General features: G+C 40.3%; 1 protein-coding gene across 1 annotated transcript; it reads right to left on the bottom strand.

Moving 5' to 3' along the window:
• Positions 1-7,366: 7,366 nt before the first annotated feature.
• Positions 7,367-8,029, bottom strand: LOC121241860 (protein BOLA1, chloroplastic). The gene has a single exon (XM_041139713.1). It carries the CDS (start codon positions 7,954-7,956, stop codon positions 7,642-7,644), a length of 315 nt encoding a protein of 104 aa, XP_040995647.1. The 5' UTR covers positions 7,957-8,029; the 3' UTR covers positions 7,367-7,641.
• Between the last annotated feature and the right edge of the window lie 11,215 nt (positions 8,030-19,244).

Genomic DNA, 19,244 nt, shown 5'->3' with positions numbered 1-19,244 from the left:
TGTAACTTCTTGGCTCCTTTTTTATTTTAATTACATATGGTAAAATTTGCATAAGCAACCTGGCACAGAAAAGTTTTCCTTTTCCCAACTCTGAGGAAGAGCTTCCATAACCAACCTAGTACAGAACCCTTCAAATCTTTAAGATCCATAAAACTACATCCACCAATTATCTCTCATATTTGTCATCATTTTCTCGACTTCTGCATTATGATTATTATTATTATTATTGCCCGCAACATGTTTTCAGAAGGACCAACACTTGGGCTTTCAATGACAGAAATACCAAGAAAGGGGAATTAACCTTTCGTTTTCAGATTTTGCCATTCCTTCCAAGTATGGGAGTTATGGAATGGGCTCCAGTAAAACATTAAACAAAGGGTTGCAGATATTAAGATAGCAGAGTATTTTATGTTTATGAAGATGCGGACCTTTACAGATTATAATTTACGTTTTTTCTTCTTTTTTTTTTTTCAGAAAGGGCTCGAAAGACCTTTTCTACACGAAAGGACTGCATGCATGCAATGCTGTCTTCTTAAATGGGATTTGTGAAGAATTAGATGGGAAAGGGCCATGGAATTGGCCATGAAGGCATGGGCAATGGGCAAATTGGGTGTATTACAAATTTGCAATTAATCTACTACATAGATTAATTCCATGGGCAATGTTTTGCTATTGCTCCATAATTACGACGATCCCAACTAATCTACCACATAGATTAATTCCAACCTAAACATATAAACAAATATGCTCTCTCATGAAAAGGTGCCAGAAGGCAGAACCACCTCAATGGCTGGACAAAAAAAAATAAAAAATAAAAAATTCATATACCCCACTCTTAAATTGAGAGAGAGAGAGAGAGAGAGAGAGAGAGAGGGTGAGGGAGAGGGAAAGGAGAGAGAGAGAGCGGGAGGGAGAGGGAGACGGAAAGGGAGAGAGAGAGAGAGAGAGACAAGGTCGGAATATCCAATCCCAATCATGTTCCGCTTTCTTTCGGAAACGGAAGTTTACTTCAGAAGTCCCAAATTCGGGTCGGGTCAGACCGAAAGAACATTCCTATACTCAGCAAATGCTAAATAAAAACCACTAGCATTGGAACAACGTTGAGCCAAGTACGCCATGTTACCATCACAAGTGTGTTTTATGAACTCCAGCTATCCCTCTGCCTGCTGCACCGCTTCCATCATGGCCACCAGCCACCCTATACCAATACAACTTAATGAGATAAGCTCTTTATTCTTCTCCACAATATTCATTGTAGAAGCCCCCATTTCCATTGAAAGCTTGAAAGCCTTCAATTCAACACAAAACAACTCAACAGACCCATTTCTTTCCTTTCTTAACTATGTATCAAGCTGTGTACTTCTGTCAGCTGAATAATTTTGCTATCGACGAAGGATATCAACATTAGAACAAGCAAGTGATCTGTATCTATTGTGGAAATACATTTAGAATTAATACGGACATACAATAATTGAACTCCACTGCCAAATCCCAAACACTTGAGAATTGGTGCAAACACCCTCCTATAATTCAACTAGAGTCAGTCCAATGCCGAAAGCAAGCCACCTTGTCTTTTGCCCCAACCCCAATAACAAGTTTTTATTCAGTCTCACTTACCCTCCTAATGTCTCCAACATAAATCAAACCACTCATTCCTATTAACAGTGTCCTATGCCTTTACAAAACAAGACAGCCTTAGAATCATTCTGGGTTTACGCATAATGATGTCCTCATTTTATATCACCGAGAAAATACCTGGCAAACCTTTGAGTAGAAGTTTTTACCTAGCAAGCTCATAAACTAGTTTTCCATACGGAAGTGAATCTGGGAAGTCCAAGTTTTCTCACGAAACAAAGAGTATGTGCTCTACAGAGAAATGAAAATCTGATTATCGAAGCAACATTCTTCCCCATAGAAAAAGACACAAACTTTATTATTACATACAATGCAAATAAACTTGGATATTTAAATTTGCATTGACCCAAAATGCTGACAAATAATCGTGATATAAGCCAAAAGAAAATTAATAGACCAAATGTTAAGTGTGAAGTAAAAGCTAACTGAATTAACCGTGAGATTGGATACATTACATTTAGATATAAAGAGGTTGATTGTTAATAAAACGGTGCATTGAGGGAAGTGAGTTACGACTATAAATAGCAGTGGTTAAACAGGGCATTTTGTAAAGGCGGTGGGAATTGTCTATAAAAGGGAGGGAAACCAACTGTATAGGTATTCTGTTAGTTGTTCACGCGTGGATTTTAAGGAGGTTAGAGAACCCTCGAAGTTCTATGTGCAATAAGATTTCAAGGCTGTTCTTGAGTCTTCAGTTCATTTCTATTGTGTTTTTCCCTATTTTCATATCTGTCCCGTTACAAGTTGGTATCAGATTGGCGATCCTTTCATTTTACAATCGCTGAAGGCATTCGAGCTGCCTTGTTGAAGCTGCAGCAGCAAGAAGGGAGTCAACAAGATCAGGAAGTAGTTCAGAAGCAATTGGATGATCATAATCAAGCAATACATGGATTGGCTCAAAGGTTAGAATTAATTACTGATATGTTGAAAGGTTTTGTGGGTGGATAGAATGGTGATCATTCTAGAGGGACTTCTCAAGGCCCAAGGAATGGCCAAACAGAGTAGACCTTTTAATTCTCGAGGGATAAGGCTTGATTTCCCTCATTTTGATGGTACCAACCCTGCAGGGTGGATCTTTAAGGCCACTCAATATTTTGATTACCATCAAACCCTGTTAATCAGAAGTTGTTATTGGCATCTTATTATATGGAGGCTGAGGCCTTAGCCTGGTACCAAGATGCAGTGGAGGGTGGGTTGTTTTGCAATTGAGATTCTTTCATTAAAGCTTTACAAGTAAGGTTTGGTCCAACTACATATGATGACCCAATAGAGGCCTTGACTAGGCTTAAACAGACTTCAACTACTGTTGTGTATAAGGCACAGTTTGAAGCCCTCTCGAATAGGTTAAAGGGCTTACCTGAGAAACATAAGTTGAGTTGTTTCTTGAGTAGATTAAAGGATGACATTCAATTGCCCATTAGAATGTTCAATCCTGTTAATCTCAATGCAGCCTTTGGGTTGGCCAAGATTCAAGAATAGTATCTTCTATCTTCTAAGAAACCTTGGAGGAGTTATGGTATGAGTAAAGAGAGTCCTGAATTTTCTGTGGAGTCCAATAGAATAAAGAAAACTACAGGTCCAGTGAGAAGAATTTCTTCTGCAGTGATGGATGAGAAGAGAAGTTACCATTGTGAGGAGAAATGGAATCTTGCCCGTGTGCAAGAATTCTAAGGTCTATTTACTTCAATCCGAGGAACTTGAAGTGCAGGAAGAGGAAGTTGTGGAAGAAGTGTTACACATGGAGAAAGAAGTTCCTCAGCAGGAAAATTTGGAAATCTCTATTCATGCAATTTCTGGGTGTTTGAACAATAATTCTATGAGATTGCTTGGAAGAGTGGCTTCTTGTTCTGTAGAGATCTTAGTGGATTCAGGAAGTACTCACAACTTCCTGGATCCCTAAGTTGTGCAAGCTGCTAAGTTGACAATTAAGAATGATACTAGCTTACAAGTTAAGGTGGCTAATGGTGATAAAGTTCTGAGCATAGGAAGCTATGAAGAAGTGGTGAACATACAAGGCTCGAGATTTACAGTTCCTTTTCATGTTCTGACTCTGGGGGTTGTGATATTGTTTTAGGTGTCCAATGGTTAAAGACATTGGGCCCTATTAACTGAGATTTCACTGAGATGACAATGACTTTGGAGTGGGCTTTTAAGAAAGTGGTACTACAAGGATTGGGATCTGAGAGGGTCATTGTGCAGCCAACTGTGAAGTGTTTAAAGTCTTCCATGGTTAGGAAGCAAGGTTGGTTTTTACAGATAATAGCAGTAGATCAAAAACAAGAAGAACTGGTGCCTAATCAACAGCTAGCAGAGGTACTGGAGGAATTTAAAGCTGTTTTTGATGAGCCAGTTGGATTGCCCCCTAGAAGATCTTTTGATCACAAGATAATGTTGGAAGATGGTACCCCTCTTGTATCAGTGAGGCCTTATAGGTACCCTCACTATCAAAAAACATAAATTGAAAAGATACTGCATAATCTTTTGGAAACTGGGGTTGCAAGACCCAGTCAAGGTCCATTTTCTTCACCTGTTTTATTGGTTAAGAAATCAGACGGCTCTTGGAGAATGTGTGTAGATTATAGAGCCTTGAACAAAACCACTATCAAGGACAAATTTCCCATCCCAGTCATTGACGAGATTTTAGATAAACTATTTGCAGCTAAAATGTTTTCGAAGCTTGATTTAAGATTTGGTTACCACCAGATTCGAATGAGGGAACAAGATATTGAGAAGACTGCATTTAGGACCCATGAGGGTCATTATGAATTTTTGTTAATGCTTGTGGCCTTACCAATGCTCCAGCAACATTTTAAGGGTTGATGAATCAAGTATTCAAGCCATTTCTTAGAAGATTTGTGTTAGTCTTCTTTGATGATATATTGGTTTACAGCAGCAGTATTGAAGATCATTTGAAGCACCTTAGATCTGTAGAGTTATTGAAGAGCAATGAATTATTTGCTAAAATGTCTAAATGCAGGTTTGGAGTGAAGCAGATTGATTACTTGGGGCATATAATTTCTGAGGCTGGTGTAATGGCCGATCCAATTAAGATTTCTGCTATAAGTGATTGGCCAGTTCCTAAAGATTTAAAGTCCTTAAGAGAATTTTTAGGCCTAACTGGCTATTACAGAAAATTTATCAGGCATTATGGGAGTATAGCAGCTCCTTTAACTCAGTTGTTGAAGAAGGGATCATTTGAATGGACTAAGGAGGCAACAAGAGGTTCTCTAGAATTGAAGGCTGCTGTGATTGAACCACCTGTCCTTGCCTTACTTGATTTTTCAAAGGAATTCACCATTGAATGTGATGCCTCAAGTTTGGGATTAGGGGCAGTATTGATGCAAGAAGGGCATCCTATTTCTTTTTATAGCAAAGCTCTTAAAGGCAAGGCCTTGTTGTTATCAACCTTTGAGAAATAATTCTAGCATTGGTATCTGCTGTTGGGAAATGGAGGTCTTACCTTTTGGGTCATTCTTTCAAAATTAAGACTGATCAGCAAGCTTTAAATTTTGTCTCGAAACAAAAGGTTGGTACTGAGTCTCAACAAAGTGGCTTTCTAAACTGTTGGGCTACAATTTTACAGTGGATTACAAAAAGGGAAAAGAGAATAAGTTGCTGATGCCCTTTCCAGAAAAATTGGGGAAGATTCTGCTACTTTGGCTATAATATCATTTCCAACACCACTTTGGATTGATGAGTTGAGAAAAAGCTATACTTTTTCACAGAAAATTGGTGAGATTTGCAGACAATTGTAGCAAGGGGTTGGGGAGCATAAGAATTATTCTTTGCAGAATGGGCTGTTACTCAGGAAAGGCATATTAGTGGTTGTACTTGATTCACCTTTTAAGGTGAAAATTTTGCATTTTATACATGATAATCCACAAGCAGGCCACGTAGGGTATCACAAGACTTTGCACAGAGCTAAACAAGATTTTTATTGGGAAGGTATGAGATATGATGTTAAAAAATTGGTGAGGAGTCTGTCAGGTCAATAAGCATGAGACATTACTTTCTCCAGGGTTGTTGTAACCCTTACCTATACCAAATTCTCCATGGCTAGACATCTCCATAGATTTTATTGAAGGCATTCCTATGTCAAAGGGGTAAGTGTGATTTTCAATGTGGTGGATAGATTGACTAAATTTGGTCATTTCTTTTCACTTTCTCATCCTTATACAGCAAGCAAAGTGGCTGAAGTGTTTTTTTCTGGTGTCTTCAAGCTGCATGGTATGTCAAGATCGATAGTCTCGAATAGAGACCCAATTTTTACAAGCTCTTTTAGGAAAGAGTTGTTTAAGCTGCAAAATACTAGCTTGAACTTTAGTTCAGCTTATCACCCACAATCCAATAGGCAAACTGAAGTTTTAAACAAGTGTTTGGAATGTTATCTTAGATGTTATACTAGTGACAAGCCTAAGGAATGGAGTATGTGGCTTCCTTTGGCTGAGTGGTGTTATAACACTACATGTCATTCATCAATTGGCATAACACCCTTTGAAGCTTTATATGGGTACCCTCCACCCAAGTTAATTACATATGCTTCTGGAATTACTTCTAATGCAGCAGTTGATCAACAGCTCGAGTCAAGGGAACAAGTCATGGCACTTTCGAAAAACAATTTACAAAAGGCTCAGCAGAGGATGAAGTTGTATGCAGATAAGAAGAGGTCTAACAGGCAGTTTCAGTTGGATGATTGGGTGTACTTGAGACTTCAGCCTTATAGGCAGAAGTCAGTTGCTCTCAGGCACAATTTGAAGTTGGCTCCAATGTTTTATGGACCTTTCAAGGTTGTACAAAAGATTGGTACCGTGGCTTATAGATTGGAATTACCATCTACTTCAAAAATTCATCCAGTTTTTCATGTTTCTTGTTTAAAGAAGAAACTGGGTCAGCAGATTAAGGCTTTGCCAACACTTCCACCTGTGGATTCGCAAGGTCAGATTCAGCCAGAGCCTGAAGCTATTTTGCAGAGGAGAATGAAACAGCAAGGTCATCATGTTGTTACTGAAGTGTTAGTAAAATGGACTGGAGCAAGTACAGATGACAGCACCTGGGAATCATTATGGAAACTCAGGAATACCTATCATCATTTGGTAGGCACCTTACTCTAGAAGCAGATGCTGTACTGATGGCCTTGTGGTCAAGGGCCTTATGGGGAGGGCATTTGAGATTCTTAGCCTTGTGGTCAAGGCTTTATAAGGGGGAAAGATTGTTAAGTGTGAAGTAAAAGCTAACTGAATTAACTATGAGATTGGATACGATGCGTTTAGAATCTTAGATATAAAGAGGTTGATTGTTGATAAAACGGTGCGTTGAGGGAAGTGAGTTACGGTTATATATAGGTGGTTAAACGGGGCGTTTTGTAAAGGCAATGGGAATTGTCTATAAAAGGGAGGGAAACCAACTGTATAGGTATTCTGTTAGTTGTTCACGTGTGGATTTTAAGGAGGTTAGAGAACCCTAAGTTCTCTGTGCAATAAGATTTCAAGGCTGTTCTTGAGTCTTCAGTTCATTTCTATTGTGTTTTTCCCTATTTTCATATCTGTCCCGTTACACCAAAATCGAAATTCGACCCTAGTAGTGACACATTAATACCATAAAAAATGGCACTTGAAAACAAACCTAAATCAAAATGACACACGAAAAAAAAAATATATATTCTCCCTTTCCTTCTAAAAGACAGGGAAAGCATGATAGAAAGACATTAAAAGCCATAGCTCGACTGTAATGCTGGAAAACTGATTATTCATAGAGAAAAACGAAGAATGCATAAACCTCGACCATCCAATATACAATATATGTGAAAAGGGATAGAAAAATCTAAAAGAGAAACAGTGTGTTTCTGAAAATTATTCCAAGCATCAGGAATAACTATTGAGAAAAGATTACATTCCATTATAGATGGGAAGTTGATATCGCATTTGAAAAATGGCTTCTGAACAAAACAAAACTACCTCAACATTAACTCACCAGTTTTATAACCTTCAGAACTCTTTCAACGGAGCTTTATTTGGCGGCGGCGGCTTCCTGGGGTGTCTTGGCCACAATAGAGACCGCGTGTAGTCCAGATTGAAGTTCATCGGCTAACGCATCATAGACAAGACGATGCCTTTTCACCAGGCTCTGCCCGTCGAACTTCGGTGACACGATCTTAACGTTGAAGTGAGTCTCGCTATCCGCAGTGCCCCTGACAGCGGCATGGCCGGCGTGCTGGTACGACACGTCGTCGATCTCCACAGCCGTCGCTTCCAGGGCCGATTGCAACTTCGCCCTCATTCTATTGGCCCTCGATAGCACCAAATTCGCCCCTCTCGAACCCATCTTTCTGAAATCTTTATTGACTTGCTTCTCCGCTTTTTATCGCGCTCAAGGACGGGGCTAAAGATAAGAGCGAGAGATAATTCTAGTCGCAGCTGGTAAGAAAGAATTTCTATTATTATTATTATTATTATTTTGAACGTTACCTTGACTTATTTGACATTTCATCGGTCTTTTATTTTGGAGATATTTATCTCTCGTGCAATAAAAATTAGTAAATTATTTACATATTAATCAAAATAGTTTATATTATAATTTACTCTTATGCAATGTGCACTTTTTTAATAGCTTCCTTATGGTTTGAGTTCTTTTACAATAGCACATTTCGTTACAATTTTTGTGAATAAATTGTTGATGTCGTGTTTCATAGCTTGGGCAATTTACTAATTCTTTTACAATAGCACATTTTGTTACAATAGTACATTTCATGAACAATTTTTGTAAACCTGTTGAGCTCAAGCCTAATTCCTATTAAGATAGAAAATAGGGAGCTTGAGGCCTTGATACCTCCGATGCTTAAGTTAGTTTCGGTGTAGGAGAGATAAGAATAAAAGAATCAATCAAGGAAGATAATAGTAGAATATTCAAGAGAGTGAGTAACCCCCTTCTCGACTGAGGGATGGGGTATTTATACTTGGCTAAGGATAACCCCGAGATGGAGGTAGCTGGTTTGCGGCTCTGTAACGCCCGTCCTTGTGATGAGACTTTTTATAAAATGATTTTAGAAAGGACGACAGGAATTATTGTTCGATTTAAAACTTTTCACTTCCATACCCAAGGTGCAAGACTCGACGTTATAAAATAAAATATATTTTGAGAATAAAAGAGGTTTGCAACAGAAAACATCAATCTTACAATAAAATAAAAGGGCCTCTCATGCAATAAAACTCTCATGCCTAGACCTTTGTGCTCTTCTCCATGGGCCATGTCCGTCCTAACGCGTACTGCTCATTCAGTTCCTGTGGGGGGAGGGGCACGCAGAAAAATTAAAATGAGTCGAATACTCAGTAAACATTACTTCATACCGTTAAAATATAATAACATAGGTTTTCATTCATGCATTCATCATACCATACATACTATACGTACATGCATTCATTTGAAAACATCACTGGATGGGGTTTTCCTTTAAAAATGGGCTTTCTTTTCGTAAAGCGTTTCTCCCTTCAGTGCCTTCGTTTCTTCAAGAGCTCGATACATTCATGCATTCATACATTCATACAATCTTTCTTATCACTTTCATTGGCTGTACACACTATTACACCCCATGTGTTGGAGTTAGCAGTCTTTTGGACCAAGACTCTGCCCATGGCTACGGGTTGGGAATCCTTTTTCCATCAGGGGCAGCACTGGGTGCACTACTACTACTCCCTGGCATTGTAATTTGTCTAGTCCTTTGGTACCCTTTTCATTCATTCATATGGTCGTTACGTATTTTCATCCATTAAACGTTCAATCATTTCTTTCAGTTCAGTCCTTTCTTTTTAGTTCATTTCAGCTCTATCTTTTCAGTTCTTTTCATTTAATAGTTCATTCATGGAAGAACATCATTTAAAAGTAAAAGCTTAAACATCGTCTTTCATAACATCCATAAAACATCAATTCATGGCATCCATAAAGCATCAGCTCATAAGGATTTTTAAAACAACATACTTTTTTCGCGTCGTTTAAAGCATCAGGCATAAACCTCAACATTTCTTTTCTTAGAAAATACATACAATAGATATTGTCTATAGTCATCCATTCATATGCATATAATTAATACTTTGGGTGTGTAAAAAGGGGCTACCAAGAAGGGTCGTACATATGTATACCTTCGAAAACTTAGCATACTTTCTTAAAACATCTCTCGTGTCATTTCGTAATGCATCATAAAGGAAAAGCATTTCAATTTCATTTCATATCGTTTTGGAAAACTCTAGAAGAGTATGAACGTAATACTTATCTGGACTCCATGCTACTTTCATATCATGCAGTCTATTCATGTGCGTGTCAAATGACAACTTACATGCATACACATAACCTTGACATCATTCTTTATCTAATGTATAAGCAACTAAACTAGAAGTAGAACTACACTTCACTTGGAACACTCTCCTTCTATCTCGTGCTCTTACGTGCCATTTACTATGCTAAAACCTTCGAGATCCACTTACGGTCACTACCTCTTCCAAACTCAAGGTTTTATCTCGAGTGCTCATCCACTAAAGTAAATCCATAATTCATCTTAGGATTAAGATACTAAGACCTTCCTCTTATTCTTCTTATTGACCACATTCTGATACATGATTCCGACCGACGGAATCATGCATTCCAATCATAAATAATACACCCGTCACTACCTCCATGCACCTTAGCTCACACTAAATCCTCATTCTCATTCATACACGCCACACGGCTCTAAGCCAACTCTGAGGCTTAAGCATCGTGTAACCATGCTTAGGACAGATTACCCATTACATATGGTGAACGTCCAATACATGTGTCTCACCAGATTACACATGTACCTTACCTCTTTATCACATAAGATCAACATATAACATGTTGATCATATACTCATAGGGACAATCGCAATACTCCGATACTAACCTTCTCTTAACCAAGCTAGCATGACTCTTCATGCTACACGTCCCTTTTGACAATTCATCCCAACACTTAACATGACAAGACTCCATTCACAACTACGTCACGTCATATAGCTCAAGGCTACTCTCAAGCTACACAGTGATCTTGTCACGTCACCTGGCATCCTGCTACGTCATTTCTATGCCAACTCCTAACTCATTATGAGTATGGTCCCTCACGTACTCATGTCACATCGTGACACCCTGTCTCGCTCCTGCTACGCCACTCTTACATTAACTCCTCACCCATCACAAGCACAACTTATGGTTTAACCATGTCATTTCATGACATTCCCCAATCATGCTTCCGCTGCGCACTCTTACACTTGTCCTGTCACTTCACAGATACTCCCAGACATAAGTCAAACACGGTGACATCTGTCATTTCAGACTATAGGTCATGTCATAACTACGCACCCATCTTTATCTCCACAACACGCCACACGGTGTATCACTGCACCTCATGGAGTCACTCCATGTATACTCCCTTCACACATGTTACGCCACACAGAGTACACTCCACGTGTACTCTTGATAGGAACCAAGGTGGGCCTACTCTTAAAGATCCTTTGCAAGTTCCAGATGGGCCAATTACAAGATCAAGGGCCAAGAAGATCAAGGAAGCAATGCAAGGATTGGTGCAATCCACTTGGGATGAAGCCAGCAAGAGCCCAACACTGAAGATGGGTCTTAAAGAAGAAGAACCAGCTTTGATCCACTTTATTCATGCTGAGGAAGACATGATTTAGAGATACGGCCTATTGTTATTGGAGGCTTCTAATTTGGTTAAATGATTTATTTTACTAGTTTAGAATAATTGGGATTGAAAATGCTTGGCTCACATGTCTTATTTCTTATGAACTATGTTTTTGGGAAGGCCTTGTATTTTGGCCAAGGGCTTATTTGGAAAGTTACATTTTAGGAACTAGGGTTTCATCAATTTATTGTTGGGGTTACTGTAGCCGCGGGTACTGTAGCCGTACTGTTCATCAAGGGTAATTTTGGGAAAAAGGGGCTTTATTTTGGCTAGGGTTTTGATTAGGTTTGGGTTTAAAAACTCTTTGTAGCCTCATTTGAGAGGCTAGACAATATTGAATTTTATTTGTAAGTTGAGTTTTCTCCTCTTGTTCTTGATTGAACTCCTGAACTTATCAAAGGTAAATCACAACCTTTGTGGCGTTCCTCCTTTGTAATCTGGGTTCTTGAGACGGGTTCTTCAACGGGTCTAGATTTTAATATAATCTAGGTTCTTGAAACGGGTTCTCATCGGGTCTAGATTCTCCATCCTTGACTTGATTTTTGGCTTTCTTGGGGAGTTTTCAAATTGATTGTGGGTTCAAGGGAATTCATTCCCGCGGGTTCATATCATTTGGTATTCAGAGCAAGGTTTCCAATCAGGTCTTATTCTATCTTTTATTTCTTGCATATTTAATTCTAGGGCTTCATTGTTCTAGGATTGATTACAAAAAAAAAAAAAAATAGTGGTGGTTAGCAGACTTCTTCACTATTGTTAGGGTTGCTGAAAATCATTGTTCTAGGGTTTGTGTTGGCTGAAATCTCTTGTTCTAGGGGCTGCCGTATATCACTTGCCCAAGGGTTTCTGAGTTATTGTTAGGGTTTTCTCAACTGCTTATTCTTGTTTGTGATCAAATCAGTTGGTGAAAGGAAAAGAAAAGAAAAGAAAAGAAAAGAAAAGAAAAGAAAGGAAAAAAAAAAAAAATTCGAGGATTTTTTTCTTGAGCCTTATCATCAAAGGGGGTGATTCTAGTTGGTATCTTGTCTTATTGTTAACTGTTTCATTCGTATAATTTCCTTGATTCACGTGCCATTTTTTTTCATTCCTTCCGTGTTTCTCTTGTTCTTGTTTCTTGGACCTAATTACTAGTTGGGATAAAACAAAGTTGCTTTGTCTTGATTGAGTCAATTAGTTCTTAAAGAACTGGAGTGGGAAAACTCTTGAGGTAAAAGGCAAGAGAGTGTGAGACTATTATCGAAAAAAGCCAATTAAGAGTGAAACACGAGTGGAGTGTCATTATTCGAGTGTAAACACGTGAGGGAGTGTGTGAGGTTTATTTTTATTTTTTTTCCCACTAACATTCTTTTGTGTAGTGCCTGATAATGTCTCATCGGAGTAGCGCATCACCAAGGGGGAGAGCAGATAACTCATCCTTTGTGTTGCAAGCCATGCAACAACAGTTTGAGCGGTTGAACTTGGTGTTGGGTGAAGTGAGGGATAGGATGGATCATCAAGAAGCAGCGATTAGAAATCTACAAGGTGGAGGGACAGGAGGCGACGTGAGCATAGAGTTGAAAATCAGTATGAGAATGAAGGAGATGGTGAGGATGAGGAAGACTTAGCATCTGACGTTGGGTCGGGTAGAAATAGAAGAGTTAGGCATGAAAGAGGATTTGAGGGGAATCTAAGGGGTCGGGATGGTGTAGATGGAGACCTTGGTAGCATCAAAATGAAAATACCACCTTTCCAAGGTAGAACTGACCCTGAGGTTTATCTAGAGTGGGAGAAAAAAATAGAGTTGGTGTTTGATTGCCATAATTACTCTGAGGAGAAGAAAGTGAAGTTGGCGGTAATTGAATTCACTGATTATGCTATTATTTGGTGGGATCAATTAGTGACCAATAGGAGGAGGAATTATGAGAGGCCTATAGAGACATGGGGAGAGTTGAAAGCTCTCATGAGGCGGATATTTGTTCCTAGCCATTACTATAGAGACCTTTACCAGAAATTACAAAATCTTACACAGGGTCTAGGAGTGTAGAGGATTACCATAAGGAGATGGAGGTGGCGATGATTCGGGCTAATGTAGAGGAGGACCGAGAGGCCACCATGGCTAGATTTTTGAGTGGGTTAAATAGGGACATAGCCAATGTAATTGAATTACAACATTATGTGGAGATAGAGGACATGGTGCACATGGCTATGAAGGTGGAGAGACAATTAAAGAGAAAAGGGACAGCAAGGTACACTTCGGTTTCTAGCACTACTTGGAAATCAAAATGGGATAGGAATGATCCAGGTGAAGCAAAGAGAAAGACCGAACCACCTAAGGGAAAAGATGAGGGAACTAGCAACAAACCCAAGGTAGAATCCCAACCTTCACGGAATAGAGATATCAAATGTTTTAAGTGTTTGGGTTCAGGGCACATTGCTTCTCAATGTCCAAATAGGAGGGTGATGATTATGCGTGACAATGGAGAGGTGATGACTGAGAGTGAGGATGATAGTGATGAGGTGCCCGAGTTGGATGATGCTAGTGATGATGATGGAGTGGTATACCCTGTGACAGGTGAGTCTCTTGTTGCCAGGCGTGCTCTTAATGCACACATTAAGGTGGATGATGCAGAGCAACAGAGAGAGAACATTTTCCATACTAGATGCCATGTCAACAATAAGGTATGTAGTATGATCATTGATGGAGGGAGTTGTACTAATGTGGCTAGCACTACTTTGGTTGAGAAATTGAATTTACCAACCTTAAAACACTCTAGACCATACAAATTGCAGTGGTTGAATGATTGTGGAGAGGTTAGGGTGGATAAACAAGTGTTAGTTACTTTTTCTATTGGGAAGTATCAGGATGAGGTGCTTTGTGATGTTGTGCCTATGCATGCGGGCCATATTTTGTTGGGGAGGCCATGGCAGTATGATAGGAGGGTGACACATGATGGGTTCAAGAACATGTACAGCTTTGAAAAGGAGGGCAAAACAATTAAGCTTGCTCCTTTAACTCCAAGCCAGGTCTATGAGGACCAATTGAAATTGAAAAGTGAGGTTGCTCAAAAAAGAAAAAGTGAAAATGAGAGTGATCAGAAGAGAAAGAGTGAAAATGAGAGTGATCAAAAAAGGAAGAGTGAAAAAGAGATTGAGCAAAAAAGAAAGAGTGAGAGTGAAAAAGAGCATAAAAGAAAGAGTGAAAAAGAAAGTAGAGAGGTGGCTGAGAGTAAAGAAAAAAGAGTAGAGCCACTAGAGAAAAAAGAAAGAGAGTCTTCTGAGAGAAAAGGAAAGGCAAAAGTGAGTTTCTATGCAAGAGAGAGTGAGGTTAAGAGGGCTTTCTTCGCAGATCGCCCTATGATTTTTCTTGTCTATAAAGAGTCTTATCTTACTCTTGATGAAACTAATCAGTTTCTTCCTAGTTTGGCTGTTTCTTTGTTGCAGGAGTTTGAGGATGTATTCCCGGATGAGATGCCAAATGAGTTGCCACCCATTAGAGGCATTGAGCACCAGATTGATTTTGTGCCCGGGGCTGCTATTCCAAACCGACCAGCCTATAGGAGTAATCCAGAGGAGACAAAGGAGCTTCAGAGGCAAGTTGAGGATTTGATGAGCAGGGGGTACGTGAGGGAGAGCATGAGCCCCTGTGCTGTACCAGTGCTACTGGTGCCAAAGAAGGATGGGACGTGGAGGATGTGCATTGATTGCAGGGCGGTCAACAATATCACGGTAAAGTATCGCCATCCCATTCCTAGATTGGATGATATGCTTGATGAATTGCATGGCTCATGTATTTTCAGTAAAATTGATCTTAAAAGTGGGTACCATCAAATTAGAATGAAAGAGGGTGATGAATGGAAAACTGCTTTTAAGACTAAATATGGGCTTTATGAATGGTTGGTTATGCCATTTGGACTTACAAATGCGCCCAGTACTTTCATGAGATTAATGAACCATGTCCTACGTGCATTCATAGGCAAGTTTGTGGTTGTGTACTTTGATGATATCTTAGTGTACAGCAAGAACTTAAATGAACATATTGACCATTTGAGATATGTGTTTGATGTGTTGAGATGTGAAAAGTTGTATGCTAATTTCAAGAAATGTGCCTTTTGCATGGAAAAAGTTGTTTTTCTTGGTTATGTTGTTAGTACGAAGGGTATTGAGGTGGATGAAGAGAAAGTCAAGGCCATCAAGGAGTGGCCAACGCCAAAAAGCATCACTGAGGTAAGAAGCTTTCATGGCTTAGCAAGCTTTTATCGGCGTTTTGTTAAAGACTTCAGCACCATTACTGCACCACTCACTGAGGTAATTAAAAAGAATGTTGGGTTTCATTGGGGGGCTAATCAAGAGAATGCTTTTGCCACTATTAAAGAAAGGTTGTGCTCTGCACCTGTGTTAGCATTACCTGATTTTAACAAAGCTTTTGAGATTGAATGTGATGCCTCAGGAATTGGGATTGGAGCCGTTTTGATGCAAGATAGGCGTCCCATAGCCTTCTTCAGTGAAAAGTTAAGTGGGGCATCCCTGAACTACCCTACTTATGACAAAGAGCTTTACGCTCTTGTTCGTGCATTAGAGACTTGGCAGCACTACCTATGGCCAAGGGAATTTGTGATCCACACCGATCATGAATCATTGAAGCATCTCAAGGGTCAAGGTAAGTTGAATAAAAGGCATGCTAGATGGATGGAATACATTGAGACATTTCCCTATGTCATCCGTTACAAGCAAGGTAAGGAGAACATTGTTGCTGATGCTCTATCCCGGAGGTATGTACTTCTTACTTCTATGAGTGCTAAAATGCTTGGGTTTGAATATGTGAAAGACATGTATGCCAATGACGCTGATTTTTCTAATGTGTATGTGGCATGTGATAAGGCGGCATTTGGTAAGTTTTACAAGCATGATGGTTATTTGTTTAAAGAAAGCAAACTTTGTCTGCCAAATTGTTCTATGCGTGAGTTATTGGTGCGTGAGGCACATGGTGGGGGATTAATGGGACACTTTGGTGTCAAGAAAACTTTAGACATTTTGCATGAACATTTCTTTTGGCCTAAGATGAAGAGAGATGTTAACCGTATTTGTGAAAGGTGCATTACATGTAGAAAGGCCAAATCTAAGGTTTTGCCACATGGGTTGTATACACCCTTACCCGTTCCTAGTGAGCCATGGGTAGACATATCTATGGACTTTGTTTTGGGGCTGCCTAGGACCAAAAGGGGTAGAGATTCTATTTTTGTGGTTGTGGATAGATTCAGTAAGATGGCACATTTCATTCCATGCCATAAAACAGATGATGCAACGAACATAGCTGACTTGTTTTTCCGGGAGATAGTGCGACTCCATGGTGTACCTAAGAGTATTGTTTCTGATAGGGATGTTAAATTCCTTAGCTACTTTTGGAAGGTGTTGTGGGGGAAATTGGGTACTAAGCTCTTATTTTCCACTACTTGTCATCCGCAGACTGATGGTCAGACTGAAGTAGTTAATAGGACTTTAACTCAACTTTTACGCACTGTTGTTCATAAGAATTTAAAAACTTGGGAGGATTGTTTGCCATTTATAGAGTTTGCATATAATAGGACGATGCATACTACTACTTCATACTCTCCTTTCGAAATTGTTTATGGATTTAATCCACTTACTCCTTTGGATTTGATGCCTTTACCTGTTGATGACAGGAGTAGTTTGGATGGACAAAAGAAGGCGGAGTTAGTGAAGTCACTTCATGAGAGGGTACGGCTTCAAATTGCCCAAAAGAATGAAAGGGTTGCGTCCCAAGCCAATAAAGGACGAAGGCGTGTCATCTTTGAACCAGGAGATTGGGTTTGGGTTCACATGCGCAAAGAAAGATTCCCAGCCCATAGAAGGACTAAGTTACATCCTCGAGGAGATGGACCTTTCCAAATTCTTGAGAAAATTAATGACAATGCATATAAAGTGGATCTTCCAGGTGAGTATAAAGTTTCTGCAACTTTCAATGTTTCTGATCTTTCTCCTTTTGATGTAGGTGAAGATTCGAGGTCGAATCCTTTTGAGGAGAGGGGGAATGATAGGAACCAAGGTGGGCCTACTCTTAAAGATCCTTTGCAAGTTCCAGATGGGCCAATTACAAGATCAAGGGCCAAGAAGATCAAGGAAGCAATGCGAGAATTGGTGCAATCCACTTGGGATGAAGCCAGCAAGAGCCCAACACTGAAGATGGGTCTTAAAGAAGAAGAACCAGCTTTGATCCACTTTATTCATGCTGAGGAAGACATGATTTAGAGATACGGCCTATTGTTATTGGAGGCTTCTAATTTGGTTAAATGATTTATTTTACTAGTTTAGAATAAGTGGGATTGAAAATGCTTGGCTCACATGTCTTATTTCTTATGAACTATGTTTTTGGGAAGGCCTTGTATTTTGGCCAATGGCTTATTTGGAAAGTTACATTTTAGGAACTAGGGTTTCATCAATTTATTGTTGGGGTTACTGTAGCCGCAGGTACTGTAGCCGTACTGTTCATCAAGGGTAATTTTGGGAAAAAGGGGCTTTATTTTGGCTAGGGTTTTAATTAGGTTTGGGTTTAAAAACTCTTTGTAGCCTCATTTGAGAGGCTAGACAATATTGAATTTTATTTGTGAGTTGAGTTTTCTCCTCTTGTTCTTGATTGAACTCCTGAACTTATCAAAGGTAAATCAGAACCTTTGTGGCGTTCCTCCTTTGTAATCTGGGTTCTTGAGACGGGTTCTTCAACGGGTCTAGATTTTAATATAATCTAGGTTCTTGAAACGGGTTCTCATCGGGTCTAGATTCTCCATCCTTGACTTGATTTTTGGCTTTCTTGGGGAGTTTTCAAATTGATTGTGGGTTCAAGGGAATTCATTCCCGCGGGTTCATATCAACTCTTCTTATTCCACATTATGCTAGGAGGGTATATTCTACAGATACTCTCATTATCTCACACTACGCCACAAGACTACACTTTACGTGCACTCTCTTCCCAATCCACACGACGCCATGCCACCATTATAGCACAGTCCACAACACTACACAGCACACCTCCCAACTACGCCCAACACTTCACATATACAGCACATCACATCACCACATTACACAACAAACTCTACAATACAGCAAACTTCACAATACTAACAGCACAGTCCACAACCTAACCAACCAACTAACATAAGTAACGAGAGATAGAGGGTTATACCATCGTCACAGTTGACCAGTGTGTTGTTCGCTGACCGTCACAGTTGATGACGTCAAACGGGTCGTATGTGGCGGTTAACCCACATACAGTGGCTGTCCACCATGTATGGTGGCTATCCACCACATAAAGTGGCGATTTAGGCTTACGGCTAGGCTAGGGGAGGCCAAGGGAGGTTGAGGGTGGTCTCATGGTGGCTGGGATGGCGGTGCACGGCGGAGCCGTGGGTTTCCAAGGGAAACTCATGTGTTCCCAAAGCATAGAAATGGAGCTTGTCTGGTCGTGGCTAGCCATGGAGGGGCTTAGAGGGTTGCTGGTGGAGTTGTGGTGGCGAGATGGAGGCGGCATGGTGGCTTTACAGCGACAGATCTAAGCCGTGCATGAGGGAGAATCCATGAGAGAGAGGGCGTGCGTGAGGGGTAGATCGGGGCTATGGTGACTAGGGCAGGCCGATGGGGGCCAGAGGAGGCTTGAGACGGTGGCTGGACGCCGTCGGTGGCAACATACTGTGGTTGAGGTGGATGAACCCGTGCATGAGGGAGGGAGCCCGTGCTTGTGAGGGGGGCTACCAACTTCGGGTCAAGGGGAGGAGGAAGGGGGAGGTCAGGAGGAGCTCATGGTGGTGCTCGGTGGCTTAGGTAGCTGCGCTCGACGGCGCTAGGAGCTGCGCATTGTGAAGCAGTGCGTGAGAGGCTGCGTGCGTTCGTGGAAGAGAGCGGCTGCGAGGTGGAGGCTGGGT

Source organism: Juglans microcarpa x Juglans regia, chromosome 8D (genome assembly GCF_004785595.1).
Source record: "Juglans microcarpa x Juglans regia isolate MS1-56 chromosome 8D, Jm3101_v1.0, whole genome shotgun sequence".
Classification (NCBI taxonomy): domain Eukaryota; kingdom Viridiplantae; phylum Streptophyta; class Magnoliopsida; order Fagales; family Juglandaceae; genus Juglans; species Juglans microcarpa x Juglans regia.
This window is presented reverse-complemented; position numbering and strand designations above follow the sequence as displayed.

What these genes read in the sequence shown, in the direction of transcription:
- LOC121241860 (XM_041139713.1), bottom strand. Translation starts at nt 7,956, where the DNA reads ATGGGTTCGAGAGGGGCGAATTTGGTGCTATCGAGGGCCAATAGAATG.